At 40.0% G+C, this 22,864-nt stretch overlaps 1 protein-coding gene across 7 annotated transcripts in view; it reads left to right on the forward strand.

Annotated features, from left to right (window-relative positions):
• PARD3B (par-3 family cell polarity regulator beta) overlaps nt 1-22,864 on the forward strand; it is a 604,960-nt gene that overhangs the window by 134,299 nt on the left and 447,797 nt on the right. Inside the window, exon 2 of one of the 7 annotated variants that reach the window (XM_075934325.1) lies at nt 17,035-17,103. The exons of the other annotated variants lie outside the window; for them this stretch is intronic. Within the exon in view, the coding sequence (XP_075790440.1) occupies nt 17,074-17,103 (30 nt within the window). The 5' untranslated portion in view covers nt 17,035-17,073. The remainder of the gene's footprint in view (nt 1-17,034; nt 17,104-22,864) is intronic. 7 annotated transcript variants of the gene reach the window in all.

A 22,864-nucleotide genomic window follows, 5' to 3' on the forward strand; every position in this document is an offset into this window, starting at 1 on the left:
CCGGTGGCCAGTCAGCCCCATTCCCCTGATGACCAGCCCCGCCGCCCCCATCCAGCCCTGCTTCCAGTGGCCAGTCAGCCCCATTCCCCTGATGACCACCCCGACCAGCCCCGCCGCCCCCATCCAGCCCTGCTTCCGGCAGCTGGTTTTCCCCTCCTCCTCCCCCGGCCAGCCTTCCACTGGCTCCTGTCCAGCCCTGGTTCTGCCTCCTGCCCTCCCCGATCTCCGCCGGACAGCCCCGCTATCCCCACCCCTGCTTCCGCCGGCCGCCCACCCAGATCTCTGCGGGGCAGCCCTGCTGCCCCCAGCTCTGCTTTTGCTGCCTTGATCTGTGGGACATCCCCGCTGCCCCCCAGCCCTGCTTTCCCTGCACGCCCGGATCTCCGTGGGACAGCCCTGCTGTCTCCAACCCTGCTTCCCGGTGGCTGTTTCAACCCCCTCCCCCTCCAGCTCGCCCCGCTCTGCTCTGCTCCCGGCAGCCACGCTGAGGCCTGGCATTTTTTTTCCCGTGGCCCGGTACCGGGCCCATAGTTTGGGAAACGCTGCCCTAGAGTATAATCCACAGCAAAACTTAAAACTCACTTGTTTTTAGAGAATTTCCTAGTAGTGTCAGGGAGAATATTATTGGAACAATAAAGTTTAACCTCATTAAAATAATGTTATATAGCCCTTATTGTTCATGCTTTAAACTAAGGAATTTTAAATAGATTAACATGAAAACAGCATGTTCTAGCCACAAAGTTAGCATGACAGTGTTGTTAATGTCCACCTGCATTATTAATTATAAGCATACATGCTTCTTTAAAATCATCCAGATCAGTTCCTGAACTTTTATTCTGTTTCATTTAGAGAAATATTTGACCTTAATTTAAAGGATTTAAAAAAAAATGTATTTATGATACATTGTTTGGCATTTTCACTTTAATGATTTAAAATATGAAAGAGGAAGGCCAAAATATATGTAACTTATGCTAAAATGTGTTTGACTGTAATAATAAATTATTAAACAGAACATTTCAAAACGTATAAAATTTATCGAAAAGTTCCTTAAGGGGCTTCAAGGGGATGTTGAAACCATTACACATAAAAATGTGACAGTTCACAAGCACTCACTTGGCTGGGATTTTCAAATGGGTCCAAGGGAGTTAGGTGTTCAGTACCACTACAAGTCAATGGAAGTTGAGTGCCTCATTTCATTAGGCTCCTTTGAAAATCCCAGTCCAAATACCGAAATACATGTTTCATTTATTTTGGTGACATAAAGGATAAGGGAAAATTCTAGTGTCAGTAAATCATGCTCTTGTGGTTTAAATCTTTCCACACATCATTAGTTCTTGATTTTTGTTGTTCTCCATCACAGTGGGTGGCCAAAATACAGTCAGAACTAGTTACTTAACTTGCTTCTAACACTTCTTCTTCTGGACTCTTAATCGTTTTTAGTAAGGACTAAATTTGCACATACTTTACATCACATCCTTCTTACTCACTGGAAGTATGTGACTTAATTTGAGTGCTGAAATTGTGATATCTGCACATCTGTATGTGTATTCAAATTCAAAACTCTTTTGTATCAATTGAATGATGTATTAAACATTTATTAAACAGTTTGGGCATGGCTATATTGAAAGCTAAATACATCTACTTGTCCTTTACTTGTATATTGTTATTCAAAGAATATAATCTAAGACTCGGTCCTGTTTTAAAAAATGTGAAGATATTTTAGCACAGAGTGGTGGAGGGAAGGGGAACTAAGTTTAAAAGCCAATAATAATAGGAAAGGAATACTGATCTACTAAGTTCAAAATATAGATTTTTTTTTTCCTAGGTGTTCCTAGGAATTGGAAAAAGGTCCTTTTCATGTCTTCAGTTGATCTACTCTTTGCTTCTAGTATATAAAGCAAGACAAGATAGAAGATCTTTGAAACAAAATAGGAAGAATCAGAGCACAATTTAACTACTCAGATGTGAGGTGACACACGAGCTAGAACTGGAAGTGAAGTGACATTAAAGGATGCAGGATCTAGAGAACATAATAGAAATGTCATTGGGAGGATTCTCATAACAAGTTTATCACTATACTGCAAGTAATATGAGCTATAAAGGAGAGATGAAGTGATAAAGGGAAAAGAGAGGTTGTCAAAATTATGTACAGTGCTATTAAGTTACATTCTGCCAATGACTAAATCCTTTAAGGAAAAATTTAAAGAATGAAAATAAAGAAGTGACTGAGTATCTGCTACAGACTGCTATGACAAATAAAAACAGGAAGATGTCTCAGATCTACAGTCAAATGTACTGTAATTTACAAAACACCAATTTATAGGGGATTTCAGCAATTGGTCAGACAAGCAGTCTAACTGTTTTCATCAAAGAAGTTTCTAAATTACAAGGAAAGGAAACTTAATTTGGAAAAATAAAGATTCCATCTAAGGCTCCTTCAGAAATCTGCTCCCTCAGGGCCTCCTGGATGCGCACCCCAGCGTGATGGGCCTGGTGGATGGAAGCTGTCCGCAGCTATTCAAACAGCCTCCCCTTGCCACCAGCCTGTATCCCCCACTCTGGGAGGAAGGACTCCCCTTTGCTCTCCACAAGGTTGTGGAGCCCACAACATGTAGAGACCACCTTGGGGGTGTTGTGCTTCCCCACGTCAAGGCACGTGAACCGGGCCTTGAGGCGCCTAAAGCCGCATTCCACCTGCATGCGAACCCAGTTCAGGTGCATGTTAAATTGTTCCATGCTCAGTTCCAGGTGGTCAGTGTAGGGCTTCATGAGCCACAGCATCAGTGGGTAGGCCATGTCACCCACGGTGCAATTTGGCATCTGCACATCCCCAACCACAATGTCCTGCTGGGGGAAGAATGTTCCAGCCGGCGGTAGAGCCTAGAGTTCCTAAATATGCAGGCATTGTGTGCCCAGCCTGACACTCTGCAACTGTCCCAGGTGGTCAACCAGGGCCTGCAGCACCATGGAGAGGTAGTCCTTCTGTTGAGATATTGGGCGCTTGGTGCTGTGGTGCACGTATCGAGATGTGGGTCCCATTGATCTCTCCTCTACAGTTTGGGTATCCAAGGGCACCAGATCCAGTCACGACGGGGTCCAGAAGTCCGACTTGGATGACACTGCGCAGCAAGATGGAGTTGATGGCCCTCACCACCTGCAGAAGGAAACATAGAAACACACAAAACAGAATGAGAGGAGGTGCCTGAGCACTTGGGAAGACCCCAGGAGCACACGCCTCAGATAGCCGTAGGCAACAGCACCCGGAAGGAACTGCTGACATAATGCCCTGGCTGAAGTGGTTCTGGGTGGCCTTTTATGAGAGAGAGCGTCCAATGAGCATGGACGCTATATTTCGAAATAGCACATCACTTTTTAAATCCACGTTTGAAGCGTGGACGCTCTCTTTCGAAAGAAGATTTTTTGGAACATCTCTTCTGAAAAAGCTGCTTTCGAAAGAAGCTTGTAGTATAGACGTACCCAAAGTAACCACAGTCTCACAAAGAGCATAGTTTCTAGCCTCTCGTTGGTGTAGACAGATTTTAGGTTAGTAAGGCCAAGTTGACACTGGCATTTTATAGTACTGAAACTTTCTGACTTAGGGATGTGAAAACAACGCCACCCCACTGAGCTCAGAAAGCTACAGTGCTGTAAAGTGCCAGCAGGAAGCAGGCTACTCCCCTCTCAGAAGTGGTTTACATAGGGTGCTGGGAGTGCTGTGGCCACATTTTCAGTTTAAAGTGCTTTAAATTGTTAAGTATAGACACAGCCTATATCTTTATAACTTATGCAAAATATATAGAACCTGCTATGATTTAAAAATACTGTAAATTACAAGTGTCAAAATGAGGTAAATGTGTGTACTACAGAACAAAACCCTAGGGTATTTAATATAGTTTGCTTTTTGACTGGTTTGCAAAGGTCTGTAACTCACAGAGCATCTCCTAGTCATACATACAAATCAGTGAAATGCTACTCTGTTTAAAGTGAGCTGTGTTATTTGAAGTTACATCAGAAATCAGTTGAATAATTCTTGTTACAAGAAAATATGATGTCAAGACATAGATGCTTCAGTTAGTCTCAATCCTGTAGACAAAGCTCTCGGTCTAGCTTAAACTCCTAATTAAATGAGTACTGTCAAAAATAGAAATTGAGGAAAATACTGTAAACATTTTTAAACGTTCTCTTTAACCGCTAGAGTTTTGCATATATTTTTATTGACACCACCTCTTGCAGATATCACATAAAAGTAGTGGATAAGTTTGGCAGCAGAATGAGTAACAGTAACAAGGATGTTTCATTTTAAAAGTTAATAACTGATGACATAGTTTCCAGTTGCACATGTTATTTCAAGGACACATTTTCCAATATTTAACATGCACAGGACTAAACATTCACAAAGATATTGATTAACTCGTGCAGGAGAACTAACTCATGTTTAGGAGAATTTAGTCTCCATTGTTTTACAGTCTGCATATTTCTCTGAGGCCTCTATTGACTTGTTGAGCAGTACTGATCCTGTAGCTCAGGTGCATCTAATGCTGCTACATCAGTGAATGATAACTTTGGAAAGGGGTTCATCTTTTCTCGTCTTGAATTAGAGTAGGTAAAACGCATGTGAAACTAATGTGGTATTGCAGAACATCTGTAGATTAAAAGCAGGAAAAGCCTAATTCCTCTCCCTTTGTTTTGGCAAGACTGTTACCTAAATAGGAAAAGATCAGAATAGTCATATCAATAAAGGAAATGTTTAGAATCAATTGTTTTTATTTTTTAAAAAAGTAAAAACACATTAATGCCAGTTACACAGTCACTATTTGTATTACATGCAAATGATGCTGAAACTGAGTTCCATTATGCAGAGCTAGATGGAGCTATAAGATCTTTTGTAGACGAAGAAAAGTCCCTGGCTTTGTGTGTCAATTCATTTGTAGCCCCTACCAGAATTCTCAGTTTAAGACATTTTGTACCACCTTTCTTCTAAAAGAGGTGTCAGAAGGTGATTCCTGACAGTTACAGGTGCATAGATCAGGTATAATTTCAGTATGTGTCATTTGTCTATGAGAAGCTTCTGAAAAGTAGAAACATGCACTAGCTCATAAATGTTCTCTAACTGAAGAGACATTGTCTAACTTGCTTTTCTAATTTGAAAAGTGTGCTCCACTGATGAACGCAGACATTATTGAAACTGCCAGGAGAGTGAATGTGATGGTAGCACGTATAGGGCCTGTCTGAAAAGTATGCAAGTAGAGGAGGCTGGAAGTGCAGACAACTTGAAGAAGCTGATAAACAGCTTTTTCTTTTCTAAAAGCATTTGTTTGGTATAGATAATTAACTGCTCCATTCTTCATAAGTGTAGGGGGCATGATGAGTAGTAGCAGAATGTCATTTGTCAGAACGGTTACAGTAAACAAGCGCTTTCTGGCTCATCCTCTTCTCTACAGTGCCATTCCCATAATTTTGCCTTGTGCCTCGAAAAGCACCTGAGGCATGTGAGCATTTAGCATGATAGACGGGCTTTGGCTTATTACTCAAATAGGTTTCCTGTGTATTTCTTAAAATGGTAGTTTATTAAAGGTCACCTGCTTCCTCTGATAAGTTAATTGTAACAAATTACTTTGTTGGATGTTGTAACTGGATTAGTAATGTCCTTCTACTATTTATGTATTTAGATAGTCATGCTAGTAACTTACTGAAATTAGTTAATTTTTCAAGTGGTATGGGAATAAATTATCTCTCTTACGGTGTGCTTTAGCTCTCTAAATGTTGGTTCATTTCTTGTTACTTTGACTCTTCCTTTTTATATGTCAACTTGCCTTCAGCCTGGAGGGCGCAGAGGTGAATGGCGCCAGGCTATGGATTATTTGCAAGATAACAGGGAAAAGGTCATAGAATTTCTACACAAACATTATTGTGGTGGTTTGGATGTTGTACTTCATTCTGATGCTGCTATGTGGACAGCCATGGCGACTGAAGTCCTCTGTGTGCCGAACATGCAATGAGTGTGCAAAGTTTCCTAGGTGTAAGATTTGCTGATGTGCCTCATCCCTGGAAGGGCCACTTCTGAGAGCAAGTGTGTAGTTCACTCTCAAATCCTGTGCTGGATTGCCAACAAGTATTTCAGTATTGGTATGTGATTGTTTTCTGATGTGCATGAACATCCACTGGGTATTTGACTGAAGCTTTTCTTTATGTAGCAACATAACTGACACTGTGGATCAGATTTTTTTTTAATAGTTTTAATTTGTTTATAGGCTTTTTGACAGCATTTAAAATCTTGATCTTTTTGTTTTAGTGGATTTGTTACCATAAATCCCCCCATGAGGTAGTAGTATCCATGCCTTACAAATGGGGTACTTGGGTACAAAAGCCCTGGTTTTAATGTTACACATGAAGTCTGTAATGCATTCTGGAACAAAACTTAACTCCTCTGAATTCCATTCTGGTGTCTTAAACCATAAGAATGTTCTCCTTTTTCAGGAATGGATCAGTGGTGCAACTTTTCTGACTGCCTGTCTCTGACTGTTTGCTATGAAAGATATAAAATCCACATATATGGGATAAGAAAGTGTAACCCCACACACACTGTTAACCCGTGAATCTGGGCTTATCCTTTCATGTGGACTGTTACACACAGACTCCTGATAAGCGCAGGGAGCCAGATTAAAAGCTGGCTGCTAGTGCACACCAGCTTTCTAGGAGCTGACTGCTGCCCCATAGGTAACCATGTAACTGCTGAAATTTTCAGCAACCACATGGTTACTTAATAACAGGCATTTTAACATCTCCAGTAACTAATACAAAATACCTTGCCCATGGTTGAAGTTGCTTTCTAATCCCCTTCAGTTAATGCTTGAAATTTAAGGGTTTATATCTTTATCCATGTTCAACCCTTTCCAATGTTACCGTGGAATCCACAGCGTGAATGTTCTCATTATCCATATAGGCAGACAACCATATTTTTGAATTCTGTTAAGCCCTTGTTTTCAGTATTTTATAGTAGTGAATTTCATAGGTCTATTATGTATTGCTTCTTAAAATGCTTTCTTTGATCATTTTTAACAGTTTAATTTCATTGAAAGTCCCTTTTGCTTTCTGGTCCTAAAATGATCCTTCTGCACTAATTTTTCTTAATATAGGTCATCATTTGACCATTAGATAGTGACAAATTTTGGTCACTTTGATCTCAGGCTGTACTTGAACTGACAACCTAGAAAGAGATTTCATATCCTATTATTAATCTCCTGATTCATCTAATTCTAATTTGCATAACTTGTGTCCAAATATTACTGTATTACATAGTAATGTTCTGAGCACAGTACTGGTACTATACTGTATACTTTTTTATTGCTGTAGAATACTGCATTATTTTAAGTGGTGGAGTAGCCATGTTGGTTCCAGGGTATTAGATAGTCAGGGTGGGTGAGGTAATATCTTCTATTAGACTAACATCTGTTGGTGAAAGAAACAAGTTTTTGAGCTACCTAGACCTAATAAAAGCTTGTCTTTTTCACCAACAGGAATTGGTTCAATAAAAGATATATTACTTTACCCACCTTGTTTTTCCACAGTACTTTAAAGCAGTAATCCTTTAACTTATTCCCAAACTTAAGTCTTCACTTGCGTGCTAGTTCATAAATTGTTGTTACTGGGACACTACTCAACTGCAATTTAATAAATATATTATATTTTGCAGCAAATACATGTGCAACCTTTTTGGGTAATTGATGGTGTGTTAATATAGGATAATAAAGGCTGTTTAGCTGTTAAATATTTAAATGTGACATGGGGGTCTGTTTTGGAATAACTTATTCATGTGAAAACATAAATAAAATTGGCTGAAGCCTCTCCGTTTAAGTATTTGTCATAGTAGTTCTGTTGTTAGGCATTACAGTAATTTTGTCCATCTTGAACTGATTCCTTTTTCTCTTATTTGTAGACTATATATTTCTCAGAATACATTTACAATGATTCTCACGGGAACAAAAGATGGAACATATGTTTTAGTAGGAATGTTGTAAGCAAGACAAGAGAAATAATTCTTCAGCTCCACTCCGTGCTGATTAGGCCTCAGCTGGAGTACTGCGTACTGTTCTGGGCACCACATTTCTGGAAAGATGTGGACAAATTGGAGAAAGTCCAGAGAAGAACAGGAACACTGATTAAAGGCCAGAAAACATGACCTATATGGGGAAAAACCAAATTTTAAGCAACTGGATTTGTTTAGTCTTGAGAAGACTGAGAGGGGACATCATAATTTTCAAGTATGTAAAAGGTTGTTAGAAGGAGAATGAAGGGGAAGATAATTGTTCTCCTTAATCTCAGAATTGAGGGGTGTGTGTAATTGTTTTCCTTAACCTCAGCTGCTAGGGCAAGAAATAATGGGTTTAAATTGCAGCAGTTGAGGTAGACGGTTAGGGTGGTTAAGAACTGCCATAAATTGCCTAGGGAATCTCCATCACTAGAGATTTTTAAGAGAAGTTTAGACAAACACTAATCAGGGTTGATCTGCATAATACTTAGTCCTGACATGGGGACTGGACTAGATGACCTTTGAGGTCCCTTCCAGTCCTGTGAGCCTACAATTTAACAGGGAAATTCTGGTTTTGTTATCCTGTTTTCTGATAATTTACTGAAGGTAAGTTAATAGCTAGCTCCTATTTAGCTTAGTTCAGTGTTTTAAATGTTTATTTTTTGTTTTGAAGTACAGGCAGTCCCCGACTAACGCGGATCCCTCCGCACTTATGAACAGGGCTTCTCTCGCCCCGGAGCTCACGGGCGGCGGATCGCCACCCGTGTCCTCCGGGGCGAGAAAAGCTTCTCCCGGTCTCCCTGGTCTGCTGGGGGGGGGGGGGGGGGGGAGTCCAGCAAAGCCGCTGGACCCCCCCCCCCCCCCCAGCAGACCAGGGACACCTGAGCAAAGCCGCCCAGGCGGGGGGAGTCCCGCTGCCTGGGCGGCTTTGCTCGTTTGCCCCGGAGCAAAGCCGCCCAGGCAGCGTGACTCCCCCCGCCTGGGCGGCTTTGCTCCTGTCCCCCTCGTCTGCAGGGAGACGGGGAGCAAAGCCTTGGAGCACGCCCGCAGCGGGACAGCCCGGGCGCGCTTGGGCTGTCCCGCTGCGGGCGTGCTCCAAGGCTTTGCTCCTGTCCCCCTGGTCTGCTGGGAAGGGGGGCTGCAGCTAGTGCCCCCCCCCCCGCAGACCAGGCTTTTCTTGCCTACCCCTGGGGTAGAGCAGCTGGGGGCTGCCGGGTTGGTCCTGCAGCGCTGCTCCGGACCAACCCGGCAGCACCCCAGCTGCTCTGCCCCAGGCGTCCTGATTCAGCCGCTGCTGGTCAGTTTCAGCAGCGGCTGAATCAGGACTCTTGGGGCAGAGCAGCTGGGGTGCTGCTGGGTTGCTTCAGTAGAGCCGAGGAGCCGCGCTACTGGAGCAACCCAGCAGCACCCCAGCTGCTCTGCCCCAGGTGTCCCCAAGTCAGCCGGTGCTGAAACTGACCAGCGGCTGACTACAGGAAGCCCCAGGCAGAGTTGCTCTGCCCCAGGCTTCCTGGAATCAGCCGCTGATCAGTTTCAGCAGCAGCTGACTTGGGGACACCTGGGTTTCTTAAGTTGAATCTGTATGTAAGTCAGAACTGGCGTCCAGATTCAGCCGTGGTTGAAACTGATCAGTTTCAGCAGCGGCTGATGCCAGTTCCGACTTACATACAGATTCAACTTAAGAACAAACCTACAGTCCCTATCTTGTACGTAACCCGGGGACTGCCTGTACTCTGAAAATGGCTCTAAATTACAGAAGTATGTACTTTGCCAAAGCTGGCAAACATGGTTCGTTTTGCATCTGAATCCATATCTAAGTGCCAAAATAAGTAACCTGAGAAGCACCCACAGATCCCATCTTCAGGCATTTCTTTCCCCTGTTGTAAACCAGGCCCTTCACATGGCTAGGTCTACCTGCACACTTAAGTAGCTACCTTTGGCCATTCAGGTTTGAAAAATTTGACTTTAAGTAGTGCAACTGATTGATAGCTTGCCTTGTGTTTTCTTTTTTCTTGAGTGGAGGCATACAAAATATGGAGTATTGTTAAAATGAAGTGGAAGAAACTCCTTTCAATTCTTTTTTATCTTGGTTTTTTGTATGAGGTAGTAGTGTTCTGTTTGGAGTATGCAGGGGAAGGGGAACCTCGACAAACTGAACAAATTTAAAATATTTTGCTTTAAAAAAATTCAAATTATAGCAACACCAATACGACACACATAATACATCTGCTGTACTTGTTCAGGTTTACAAGAATAACTTTTTTTAAAAGAAGATTCTACATTCTGAAGTAACCTGGAGGTTGTAATTGTTGGGTGCTGTAGTTGCCCTCTGTCATTTGTGCCTTATCTCCATCAGCTTACAAGAGTGCTGCTATAAATGTACTCCTATAATTTTCATTGCTGCAGAACATTTCATTTACAGTTAGTTGCCAGGAAAAGAGGTAAGAAAATGGTATCTAATGGCCTAATAAAATGATGGCTTTTCAATTTTAAAAACTGCAAAAATTAGCACATTTCTATATGACTTGATCATTATGTTATTAAAAGAAAGTAAGGTGTAGGTCAGATATTTTCAGTTTTTAATTAGCATTGGCAGCCATGAAACTACTGCATAGAAGTTGTGACAGGTTTATTGCATCTGTTTGTGAATCTTTTTAATTTTTTTTAGAATTTCAGTGAATTTTTTTTTATTGTTTAAAGCTATTTATATAAAAGGCAAAGGAAGGAAAATGGTTTATTTGCCACCCTTCCCCACCAGTCCTCTTCACCTTCTAGCTTCTCTTCAGTGCCAGTCCTCAGCCTGAAATGGGGACGCACAAGACTCTATTCATGGAAGATAGGTCCTTCAGCGGCTGTCAGGGACTCAGCCTCATTCTCTGTGTCCCCAAAACCTCCAATTGCCAGAAGCATTTGGTACTAGCATCTGTCGGAGACAGGATACTAGGCTAGGTCAACCATTAGTCTGGCTCACTATGACCTTTCTTACTGTCCTGTAATTCAAATAGCTGTTTCAACTCAGGCAGAGGGGAGAACCCTGGTCCTGTGTTCTGATCTCTGGATGTGTGTTCTGGTGTGCTCTCAGAATGCCCATAAATTAGGTCCCAAAGATCACATAGGCAGAAAAATGCCTCGTGTGTGAATCTTTGTGGAGCGTAAGTGTATTGAGTGCTGAGCTGCTGGACTTAGCTGTAAGCAGCTGTGTGGATGCCTTGACACTGGAGCTTAGACACCTCAGGCACTTTAAGTATGGAAACGTAGCCTCTAAAGCAGGAGTGGGCAGTAGTTTTTGATGGGGGGCCACTCCAAGAATTTGGTAAGTGGTCGAGGGCTATGCACTTCCATTATATTAATGAAGGAGGTGCGGGGGTCTGGGATAGTGGTTGCATGTAGAAGGGGTAAGGAATTGGAGTGTGGGATCTAGGAGGATGTTTGTGTGAAGGAGGATATTGTGATAAGGGACAGTGAACTGGGGTACAGGAGGGGGTGCAGGGTCTGGGAGGGGTTGTAACCTGGGACAGCAGGGAGTACAGGAATTTGGCCTATGACCAGGGATCGTGGAGTGAGGTGCAAGGTATGGGAAGGAGTTGTGACCTGAGGAGGGGGGTAAGAGGGGCTGCAGTGTCTAGAAAGATGTCTGGGGGCTGGAGCAGGGGTGCAGAAGATTTGGGTTGCATGGGGTAGGGGGAATAAAGGGGACAGAGAGTTAGAGGGGGCTGGGGTGCCAGAGACAGACTCTGGCTGGGAGACCTTATCTGGGTGGCTCCTAGCCATCAGCTCAGCAGGTTCTTTAGCTAGGGTCCCAGCCTTCCACGTCCCTGTACATTTTCACAGGAGCTAAAAAGGCTATGTTTATGCTGCAAACACTGTGAGCCTGGCGCGGGGGGGCACTTCATATGCTGCCTGTCCTGCAAACAGGCAGCTTTTATTGGTCAGAAAGTGGCCAGTGGGAGCTACTGGGGGCGGGAGTAGTGTGAGAAGCCTCTGCCCCTGCCTTGGGCTCTCAGCATTCAGAGATTCACATGGCCCTGCAGCAGCTGGCTTTCCTGATCATATTTTGCCCGACCCTGTTCTAAAGGCTCTAGAGCCAGAAAGCAAATAAAACGTACCCAGAATTTATTTTGTTTAAATCTCACAACTTTTAAGATATCATAATTGTTTGTGTCTGGACTCTCCTGATTTTTGAATGGTTGACAACACCAGATCCTTGTTCAATGGCACTGAATTATTTGAGCACTTTAATACTGTTTCTAGCTTTTTAGATGTATTAAATTATGTTTTAATAGTACTGTGTATTTCTTACAGAATCTTACCAGAAAATTCCTTCTGCTTTAGTGGGGAAGTAGATTGTGCTCCAAGCGGTCTTGTCAGAGAACGCAGATGGGTGAAGGGGAGCAAGAGGGAAGGGGATTCTGGGTCTATGGATGAGAAGGAAAGAATCTATCTGGGGAATGTGAATGCCCAGTGCTGTGATGGTGGCAGATTTATTTAAGATTTTGGTAGATTTCAAATATTTAAACCTTTGAGTAAAGTTTGTTAGGTAAACAATCTGAGGGTTGACCATTTACATTTTTAAGACTGAAAAGTAGAAATTTTTACCGGGCGAGTCTGCCCGGAGAGTTCGATGCATGTTGTGATTTTGGATCTCAGATTGTTGATCTTCCTAGTACCAGATTAATTTTAGATGAGAGTTTGCCAACTATACCTAGAGGCCAGGCACTATAGAGGCTTAAATTGTCATGTACTGGTGTTTCGAAGGAATGCTCATTTGGAGAATAGCAATAGTATGGCTGTGTTTGAAATAATTGGTGAAATTGTGGAATGTTTTCTCAGCCTTAAAAGGAAAAAATATTTTGATGGCTTTTGGGTGAGCTTCATTTCTTATATGCAATAGAAATTCTCAACAGGAGATAAATGGTATTTCCTGTAAAGAGGAAGGGTGTGAGCCATTATGTGTTTACCTCAGCACTAGCTGCTAACAGGTGTTTTCTGTTCTTTGAATCGCTCATTTCTAGACAACTAGTTTTAATATAATTTCTTGCTTTTTCAATATAGGGTATGGGAGACTGAAAGCATGTAAATGAAGGCTGGCGTTGACATCCTGAGAGAAAAAGCCTAGAGGAGGAGCTAAAGATTTAATGTAACCACAGGCCTTCAAAGTCATCTGCTCCTCTCTATCTCCATCTCTTTTGGCTAGTTGCCTATATGTTCCCCATAGCATTTGAAAATACAGTGGAGTGTATAAAAAGTCTTGTTATCTCACAGGAACTTACAGCTGATATGTTTCAGCACACAAATTACTTGCCCATGGACAGGATAGTTAGTTTTTTTTTTTTTAAATTTGCATAACCCTGTAGGGACCAGGGGCAAACTAATATAATAATTGCTTAGGAGCAGAGCCAGCATCTTGTAATTATTTTAGGGAAAATATGTTGTAGTGTTTCTGTTTATTGATGTACTTCTCTTGAGTTCCTGAATCAATGTTTTATAATATTTCTAACTGTTCTTAGGTGGTATACTGGCCCTTAAGAATAGAACTGAAATGGTACAGTGACCAGCCAGAAGGCATAATTTAAAAGAACCCCAGGCTCATTTAAAGCATGGCATGACTAATTTATTCAAGAGAGATGCACTGAGAGTTTATATATAAACTACAGATAACACATAATGATGATACTTGTTAGGTCATAGTGTGTCTATATGTAATAAGTGTTCATTTGTATAGTACTAAGAATTTATTTGATTTGTTGGACAAAGGTATCTTTAATGAGCGCATGCTAACAACTTCAGTACTGTGTAGTAGTAGTAATTAATATTTAGTGTAGTATATGGTAATTTTCAGCTTCAGTGAACTTCACAAACATTAATTAATAGTCACAGTACCTCTGTGAAGTAGGTAAATGCCTCCTCTTCTGCCACTTTATACAGTAGGCCGGCAGCACTGAAATTTACAGATTTTTCTGGGTTTAACTTATTGAGCTGCTTGTTTTCTTGGATTCTTTTAAAGAAAAAAAATCTTCTGTTAAATTAGCATAATTTTAGGGCTGTGATTAACATATATGGGAAACAATGCTGCTTCCTTCTTTTTTACAATGTCCTCAGAAGGTGAGAACAGCCGTTTACAGGGCATGTCTGTATCTGGTGTTGCAAGGTATTTATATGCTAGATATGATAAACCATTTCTATGTTCCTTCATGGTTAGGCCACCATTCCAGAGGATATATTTCAATGCTTATGATGCTTGTTAAAAAACAATACATTAAATGCCTTGAGGGAGAGTTGTATGTCTCCTCCTCTGTTTTAAATTTATTTTGCCATATATTTCATGTTATAGCAGTCTTGGATAATGACCTAGCACATGTTGTTCAAATTAAGAACATTTCACAGAAGAGTTGACAAAGAAGTTACCAGTGTAAGATTTAAAAGATAGCTACAGCACTTGACCCAAGGTGTAAAAATCTGACCCGCCTTCCAAAATCTTTGGGGGATGAGGGAAGAAGCATGCTTTCAGAAGTCTTAAAAGAGCAACACTCTGTAAAAACTGCACCAGAACCACTATGGGCATGTCTATACTGCAGAGTTTTTCTGGAAAAACATGTGTTTTTCCAGAAAAACCGCACTTACGTCCATACTGCAACTGTGGAAAGAACACAGTTTTTTTTTTCTCGACAGCGGTAAACCTCTTTCTACGAGGAAAGCGTGTGTGGATGGGGAAGAAGGAGTTCTTTCAAAAGGAGAGGAAAGAGGAAAAAGGAAAAAGCACAGGTACCATGGTGGCCACTCTGTCCATAGTAATCACAACTTAAATGCAAGATAGCATCCAATCAGCATCCAAAGATGTGGAGAAATTGGAAAGGGTACAGAGAAGAGCGACAGGAATGATTAAACGTCTAGAGAACATGACCTATGAAACCAGGCTTCATAAACTGGGCTTGTTTAGTTTGGAAAAAAGAAGATCAAGGGGGGACATGATAGCGGTTTTCAAATATCTAAAAGGGTGTCACAAGGAGGAAGGAGAAAATTTGCTCCTCTTGGTTTCTGAGGACAGGACAAGGAGTAATGGGCTTAAAGTGCAGCAAGGGAGGTTTAGATTGGACATTAGGAAAAAATTCCTAACTGTCAGGGTGGTCAAATATTGGAATAAATTGCCAAGGGAGGTGGTGGAATCTCCCTCTCTGGAGATATTTAAGAACAGGTTAGATAGACATCTGTCAGGGATGGTGTAGGTGGAGCTTGGTCCTGCCTTGAGGGCGGGGGGCTGGACTCGATGACCTCTCGAGGTCCCTTCCAGTCCTATGATTCTATGATTCGTGAAAAAGCAAATCGCTTTTTCGATGCGCTTTTGCTGTGTGGATGCTCTCTTTCGAAAAGTTTTTCTGGAAGATCTCCGAAAAGATAGTCTGAAGAGAAAATCAACATTCCACTTGTTGCATCTGACTCAGATGATAAAAATGAACATGCAGTGGTCTGCACTGTTTTGGCAGAACAAGAAGTATGCCAGAGTGGTCTTGCAGGCTCTGAGGTTTAACATTGTTTTGTTTTTGAGTGCAGTTGTGTAAAAGAATTTACATTTGTAAGTTGCACTTTTATGATAGGGATTTTACTACAGTACTTTTATGAGGCATTGAAAAATATTCTTTTTGCATTTTTCAATTCAAATATTTGTAATCTAAAGTGAGCCCTATACACTTTGTATTCTGTCTTTTAATTGAAATCAATGTATGAAAATATAGAAAAACATCCAAAATATTTAATACATTTCAATCAATAGTCTGTATTTTACTAGTGCAATTAAAACTGATTGTGATTCATTTTTTTGAGTTGATCATGTGAGTTAATTGCAATTAATGGACAGTCTTGGATAATTTTTTACTGATGCTGGATAAACTCAAAATGATTAGTGTACTATCATTGCATCATATTCTATAGTGTTGTTTTTTCTGCGTTAGAGCCCACACATTACCAAAAGGAATCAAAATACATTTTTAAAGACCATTTGTTTGGTTTTAGATGTCTTGTGGTTGCTGAGTCATCCTCCTTCTGAGCTTTTATTTATTTATTTGAAAAACATTGACAGAACGTTGCTGAAACAGATATATTTATTATGATTTTTTCAGTGGTATTTATACTTTCGCTTGTGAGTATCCCAAAAGTATTCCTCATCTCTTTTAAGAAAATAAGAATGGCTATAACGGGTCCATCTAGCCCAATATTTTGCCAGATGCTTCAGAGGGAAAAAACAGAACAGGCAAGCATCAAGTGTTCCATCGCCTATTGTCTGCTCTCAGCTTCTGGCAAATAGATGGTAGGGACACTCACAGCATGGCCTTACATTCCTACCCGTCCTGAGTAATAGCCATTGATGGGCCTACACTTCATGAATTTATCTATTCCTTTCTTGAACTCTGTTATAATTCTGGCCTTCTCTGAAAAGTTTTAGTCTTATTAATCTCTCCTCATACAGAAGAAATTCCATACCATTAATCATTTTTGTTGCCCTTCTCTGTACCTTTTCCAATTCCAATATCTTTTTTGAGATGGGATGACCAGGTCTAATTGCAATTTTCAAGATGTGGGTGTGCCATGGATTTACATAGAGGCATGGTATTTTCTATCTTTAATTATCTATGCCTGTCCTAATTGCTCCTAACATTAGCTTTCTTGACTGCTGCTGCAAATTGAATGGATGTTTCCAGAAAGTGATCCACAATTACTCCAAAAACTTTGTTTTTGAATGGTAACAGCTAATTTAGACTCCATCATTCTGCATGTGTAGTTGGGATTATGTTTTCAAATGTGCAGTGTTTTAAAGTTATTAACATTATCATTCTGTTGCTCGCACAGCCAAATTTGTGAGATCCCCCTTGTTTACCTTTTTCCCCAGATACTTTGTGAATAAGCTAAACAGCATTGGTCCTGCTTCAGACTCCCTAGTGGACACCTCTCTTTACCTCTCTCCATTTCGAACGCTGATCATTTATTCCTATCCTTTGTTTCCTATCTTTTAGCCACTTACTGATCTATGAGAGGACCTTTCCTGTTATCCCATGACTGCTTCCTTTCCTAAAGAGCTTTTGGTGAGAAACCTTTCTGAAACTCTAAATACACTATATCCCCTCGATCATCTGTGTCCACATGTTTGTTGACCCCGTCAGGGAATTCTAATAGATTGGTAAGGCATCATTTCCATTTAGAAAGGCCATGTTGGCTCTTCACCAACAAAATGTGTTCATCTCTATCATCCTTGAGTGCTTCTGCAGCACCTCGATCATCTAGTGGCTCCACTGATTGTTTAGCAGGCTTCTAGCACGTAATGTACTTAAATTTTTGTTTGCTGTTTTCATGCTGTTTTATTGGCTTGCATGATGGTCTCGCCTATATTTATAACTGCATTTATTAGTGTATTATTCCTCACTGAGTCCTAGAAGGCTTGAGGGATACAGTGGCCACTGTAATTGTTGTGATTTCAGAAGTAAGCATTGCTGGAGTTCTGAGAGTGAGAAACAGGCTGCTAGAATTCTGTTACAAGTATATGTTCAATATTGTTTTATGTAGCTGGACTTTTACCACCACGTGACCCATCAGATAGTTGAATTGTATATATCATGGTATGATTCCTTTGTGCATACGTGTCTGGCTATTGTTTGCAGTCTTCTGTTGCTCACCTCTGTATAAATTTCAAGTATAACAGCTTTGACTGAAGACTTCCTGCTACTGCATTGCTTCACTGTACGATCCACTTTTAATTAGAGCTGCTGACACCTCATGAAAGCATTTGAAAAACATTTTGCTTACAGGAACAATTCTACTGACATTTTCTTTCCTATCTTTTCATTGCAAGTAGCATTTGCATGAAAACAGGGTCTCTGTTATTGAGAGTTCACAATCCTCAGTTTGACAACATAATCAGATTAGCGTTCAGCTTTCATAATGGAACTAGATGAAACACCCCTGCTTTTTCTCACTAACCTGAAAATCCAGGCCCAGTTTAATGAGTTTAAAGCAAGTATGGCTCAAGTCATAGTTCTGAGTGGAAACCAGGCAAAATTAAAAATGAAATTTGAGGGGTTCATAGGAGAACCACCTTATGTAATTCCATCTCTGATCAGTGTGATCCTAATAATCTCTGCTGCAGCTAAGGCAAGGAGTACACAATGGGAAAATTCAAACTAAGGTATGCAATTCCAGCTTTGTGACTAGCATAGTTGGAGTCAACATACCTTAGTTTGATTTACTGCAGGGGGTTTCCATCAAACTCCCTCACGCCTCATAACGTGGTGCAATACCCAAGTTGATGGGAGCATCATCAGCAGTTGATTTAGCGTGTCCTTACTAGACCTGTTGAATCCATCTCCAGGAGATTGATCTCTGGAATGTCAGTTTCTCAATAAGTGTAGATAAGGCCAAAAAATTCTGATGTCTTTGTAGGCTAGGATTTTAAGTGAGGTATAAGCAGCAGAAGTAGATGAACTGGTGTTATGCATAAGAGACTCTCATAGTTTTAAAAAAGTGTTGGGATGGATGGAAAGAGTTGGGGAAGGAATTACACAAAATGTGATCTATGTAAATAAAATTGCCTCTGCCTTCTTTTAATTTAGAAATCCCTAATTGTTTATGCAGAACACAGATACATGAATATGCACGGTCCTGTAACCTATGGTGAATATAGGAATTCTCCAGTCCTCCCATGTGAAGATATTTGATAGTGTAAAAGTGTTTCTTCTTTTGCTCTTTAAAAGTATTTGTTTATTAATTCACACATGCATACTTTCTTTTCCTCCTTTCTAAACTGTATCAGGTGTTAATACTTTCTGAGATCTGAAGTGCAGATTAGTGCAGCTTTTAGCACTCAGTTGAACCACCTGGATTCTATTGGTCCCACAATGAGGATGGTATTTTATTTTTAAGTATGTTTTATATTGTTGTTTGGAGTGCCATCTGTGTTTTCTTCCAAGTAACTTTTAAAAAGAAACTTAGATTGGTTACTGTTGTTGCATAATCTTTTCCCCGTGACTGTTTTTAATTATGCAGTAGCAGAAAATAGAAAAGGTAAGGTTTTTTTTAAATGTCTCTCTGCTTAGAGAACTTTCAGTAATAGTATTGGAATGGCAGTGATATAAATCACTGCCAAAGCAAGCACGTCTATATCTATATCTGTAGCTATCTCTTACTGCTATTCCAATAAATTGGAAATTTGTTCATCCATTTTTACCATAGTGAACACTATACTTAAAAGATTACGAAACAATGTCAATATTTAGAAGTTCCTGTGTCTATTTTGAAATTATAGAACGGTGTCCTATTTTTGCAGTGTTTTAGAATATTTGACTGGTGTACTTCCATGCTGCTGTACATTTTTATTCATTTATTTATTTATTTATTTATTTATTTATTTAAAGAATCAGCTATCAGGATGTAAACAAGTTTTTCTGTAACGTGTCTCCTGTCAAGCTCTGGACTTGATCCTATAGACTCTTACGTCAGTAATGGTTGCATGAATGGACCCTGTGACAATAGCAAAAATGTAAACAATAACTCTTTTATCATTTCTTTTATCTTAATGAAGTATAAATTTCTTCTAAATATAATTGACACCACATAAATGCTAACTTTAATAAATATTAACAATTTCTCCCTTTTCTCTTTATTTTACAAATAAAGATGGAGAACAGTTTGCAAAGAACAGGTATTTTGGCCATTAGAAGATTTCACTGTACTATTTTGTGAAGTACTCTGATATTAAGATGAAATGTGCCATATAAGGCCATGTCTACGCTACATGGAAGGTCGATGCTGCCACAGTCAATCTTCTGGGGTTCAATTTAGCAGGTCTAGTGAGCTGAGAGGGTGTTTCTATCAGCGCCGGTATTCCTGCTCTTCACGAGGAGTAAGGGAAGCAGATGGGAGTGTTTGTCTCAGTCAACCCACCCACTGTATAGACAGTGATTTTAAGATTCATCAACTCCAGCTACATAATTAATGTAGCTGAAGTTACATATCTTAAGTTGACCTTCCCATTTATTGTAGATGTGCCCTAAGAGTGAAGTGTTAGCATAAATTCATCCAATAATTAACATAAAATTTTAACTTCTTTAACAAATGCACCTGTTAATTATTTTGTGAATGGGGGAAAAAAACTAAATTACTTGTCTAAAAATGATTTTAAAACAATGTAACTCTTAATTTTTAGATTTTCCAGTATAGTTAGTATTAGTCCGTTTTGGAACTATTGAAAATAAATTGCCCTAATAGTTTTAATGTTCTGTATTAAATCAAGATATGTATTTGTGTATTTTCTATTTTAAAAAAAAAACCCAGTGGTGCTATAAATATATGGAAATGCTTTCAAAAGTTTTATTTTGTGTACATACTCTAAAATACGTTGTTTTATGTCAGGAAAATTCAGGTTGAGAGCTCCTGAAATGGTTTAGTTGTTGTAAGAAGAAACTCAAAGATAGTGACTATTTAATGTAAAATTTCTTGACAGTGGAGTGGTACAATAGATAATTATTAGTAGGGGAAAAACTCTTTTCTATAAAAATGTGTGCGTTCTTTGTTTACATGTTGTATGTCTTTTTTGTGTACATAGTTTTAAAAAATGGTTCATGGAGTAAGTATTATCAAGGGTCAATGCAGGAAGTATTATGTTGGCATATTCTAAAGTAGTATATTTTCACTGGCTCTTGCAAGTGAAGCAGAATGAATAACCATATTTCCTTTTCATGTCTGTTTTATCACTACAAACTGGATTATATTCCTATTTGGTAGCTACTGAAAAAATTGCTGCAGCACCACTTGTAACATCTATGAGACTCTGGCAGCTCTGTTAATTCCTGCGATAGAGCTGCACAGTGACATTCCTTTCTTTTTTTCTAACAGTATCCTGTTAAATACTTAAATATCTGATGCATCTTCCTGCAGCTCCATTTGTTTGATTAGTATTACGATGGCATGACAAGGCAATATATCAGTAGTAATCGATCTGATTAGTATGGAGATGATATAAACACAGATTGTATTGATGTTTAATAGCACAGGCACGCAGGTGCTGTAAATATTATAGATGATTTTGTATGCTGCAAGAAAGGTCTCTATAATAAAGAAGCAACCACAGCAGATTTTTGAGCCAGAATCTTTTTTTGCCAAATTCCATGGTAGATCTTAAATAGCATATGACTCAGCCGTGTTGGATATAGTGTCAGATGAGCTGCACAAACTGTTTTTAATTGGTTCTCAAAATATGCACACATTTTCACAAAGCAGGTATTAATCTCTACTAAAATTATTTACATTAACAGTTTATTGCAACACCATGATAAATATTGCACTGTAGATTTACATGAAAACAAATGCCTTGTCTTTGTCTTCATACTATATTCCATTTCCTATTTCCACTTCTATATCTTGATCTGTAGAATATTTTTCACATGAGCAGAAACATTCTTTCCCCTCTCTTCTTCCGTTCCTCTGTCCCCATCTTAAGAATTAACCTATTCTTCCCCAAACCATACACCAGCGCATTTGAAGCAGCAGTGCACATGTTTGACATTCATACAGCATTATCCTTCTAAGCCTCTTCAACAAACCTTTAAGCTCTTTATATCTATCACTCAACAATTGTGGGGCAAAACTAACTCCACCCGGAGCTATTGAAATGAGTCCAGCCTCCTACAGCAATCAGGCACACACTACTAGATACGTGTCCACTTCCGTAGGCTTTTTCATAATATTCCACTGTCCGAAATATGCAAGGTGGCCAGTTGGGCATCAGCCCTTATGTTTGCTAAGCATTACATTCTCATGCAGGGGCCATCTTTGGACACCAGCTTCAGTAGAACAGTCTTGCCAGAAGCTTTCTTACAAGATCCAAAATTGAGTACTCACAGTGACATCTCTCAAAGGAGAAGAGATTCCTCACCCTGTGCAGTAACTGATGTTCTTTGAGATGTGTGTCTCTCGGGGTGTCCATCAGAAGCAGGGACCCTGCTAAACAACCAGTGAGTCCCTTAGATGATCAAGATGCTAAAGAAGCATTCAAAGATGATAAAGTCATTGCAAAGAAGCTAAACTAATTCTTTGCTTCAATCTTCATGGCTGAGGATATTGGGGAGATTCCCAAATCTGAGCTTATTCTTTTTAGGTGACAAGTCTGAGGAATTGTCTCCGATCGAGGTATCAATAGAGGAGGTTTTGGAACAAATTGCTAAATTTAACAGTAACAAGTCACCGGGACCACGAGTGACTTCTGAAAGAACTCAAATGTGAAAATGAGGGAAGGTCCTTCCATGGATTGATAACTGGTTAAAAGACAGGAAACAAAGAGTAGGAATAAACAGTAAGATTTCAAAGTGGAGAGAGGTGACTGGTGGTGTCTCCCAAGGGTCTGTCCGGGGACCAATCCTATTCAGCTTACTTATAAATGATCTGGAGAAAGGGGTAAACAGTAAGATGGCAAAATTTGCAGATGATACCAAACTGCTCAAGGTAGTTTAAATCAAAGCAGACTGTGAAGAGCTTCAAAAAGATGTCACTAGACTAAGTGATTGGACTACAAAATGGCAAGTGAAATGTAATGTTGATAAGTGTGAAGTAATGCACATTGGAAAAAATAATCCTAACTATACATACAATATGATGGGGACTAATTTAGCTAAACTACTCAAGAGAGCGATCTTGGAATCATTGTGGATAGTTTTCTGGAAACATCCACTCAGTGTTCAGTAGCAGTCAAACAAGCAAACAAAATGTTATTAATCATTAAAAAAGGGATAGAGAATAAGACGGAGAATATCTTATTGCTGCTATATAAAGCCATGGTAGGCCCGCATCTTGAATACT

This window comes from Pelodiscus sinensis, chromosome 7 (genome assembly GCF_049634645.1).
Source record: "Pelodiscus sinensis isolate JC-2024 chromosome 7, ASM4963464v1, whole genome shotgun sequence".
In the NCBI taxonomy this organism is placed as follows: domain Eukaryota; kingdom Metazoa; phylum Chordata; order Testudines; family Trionychidae; genus Pelodiscus; species Pelodiscus sinensis.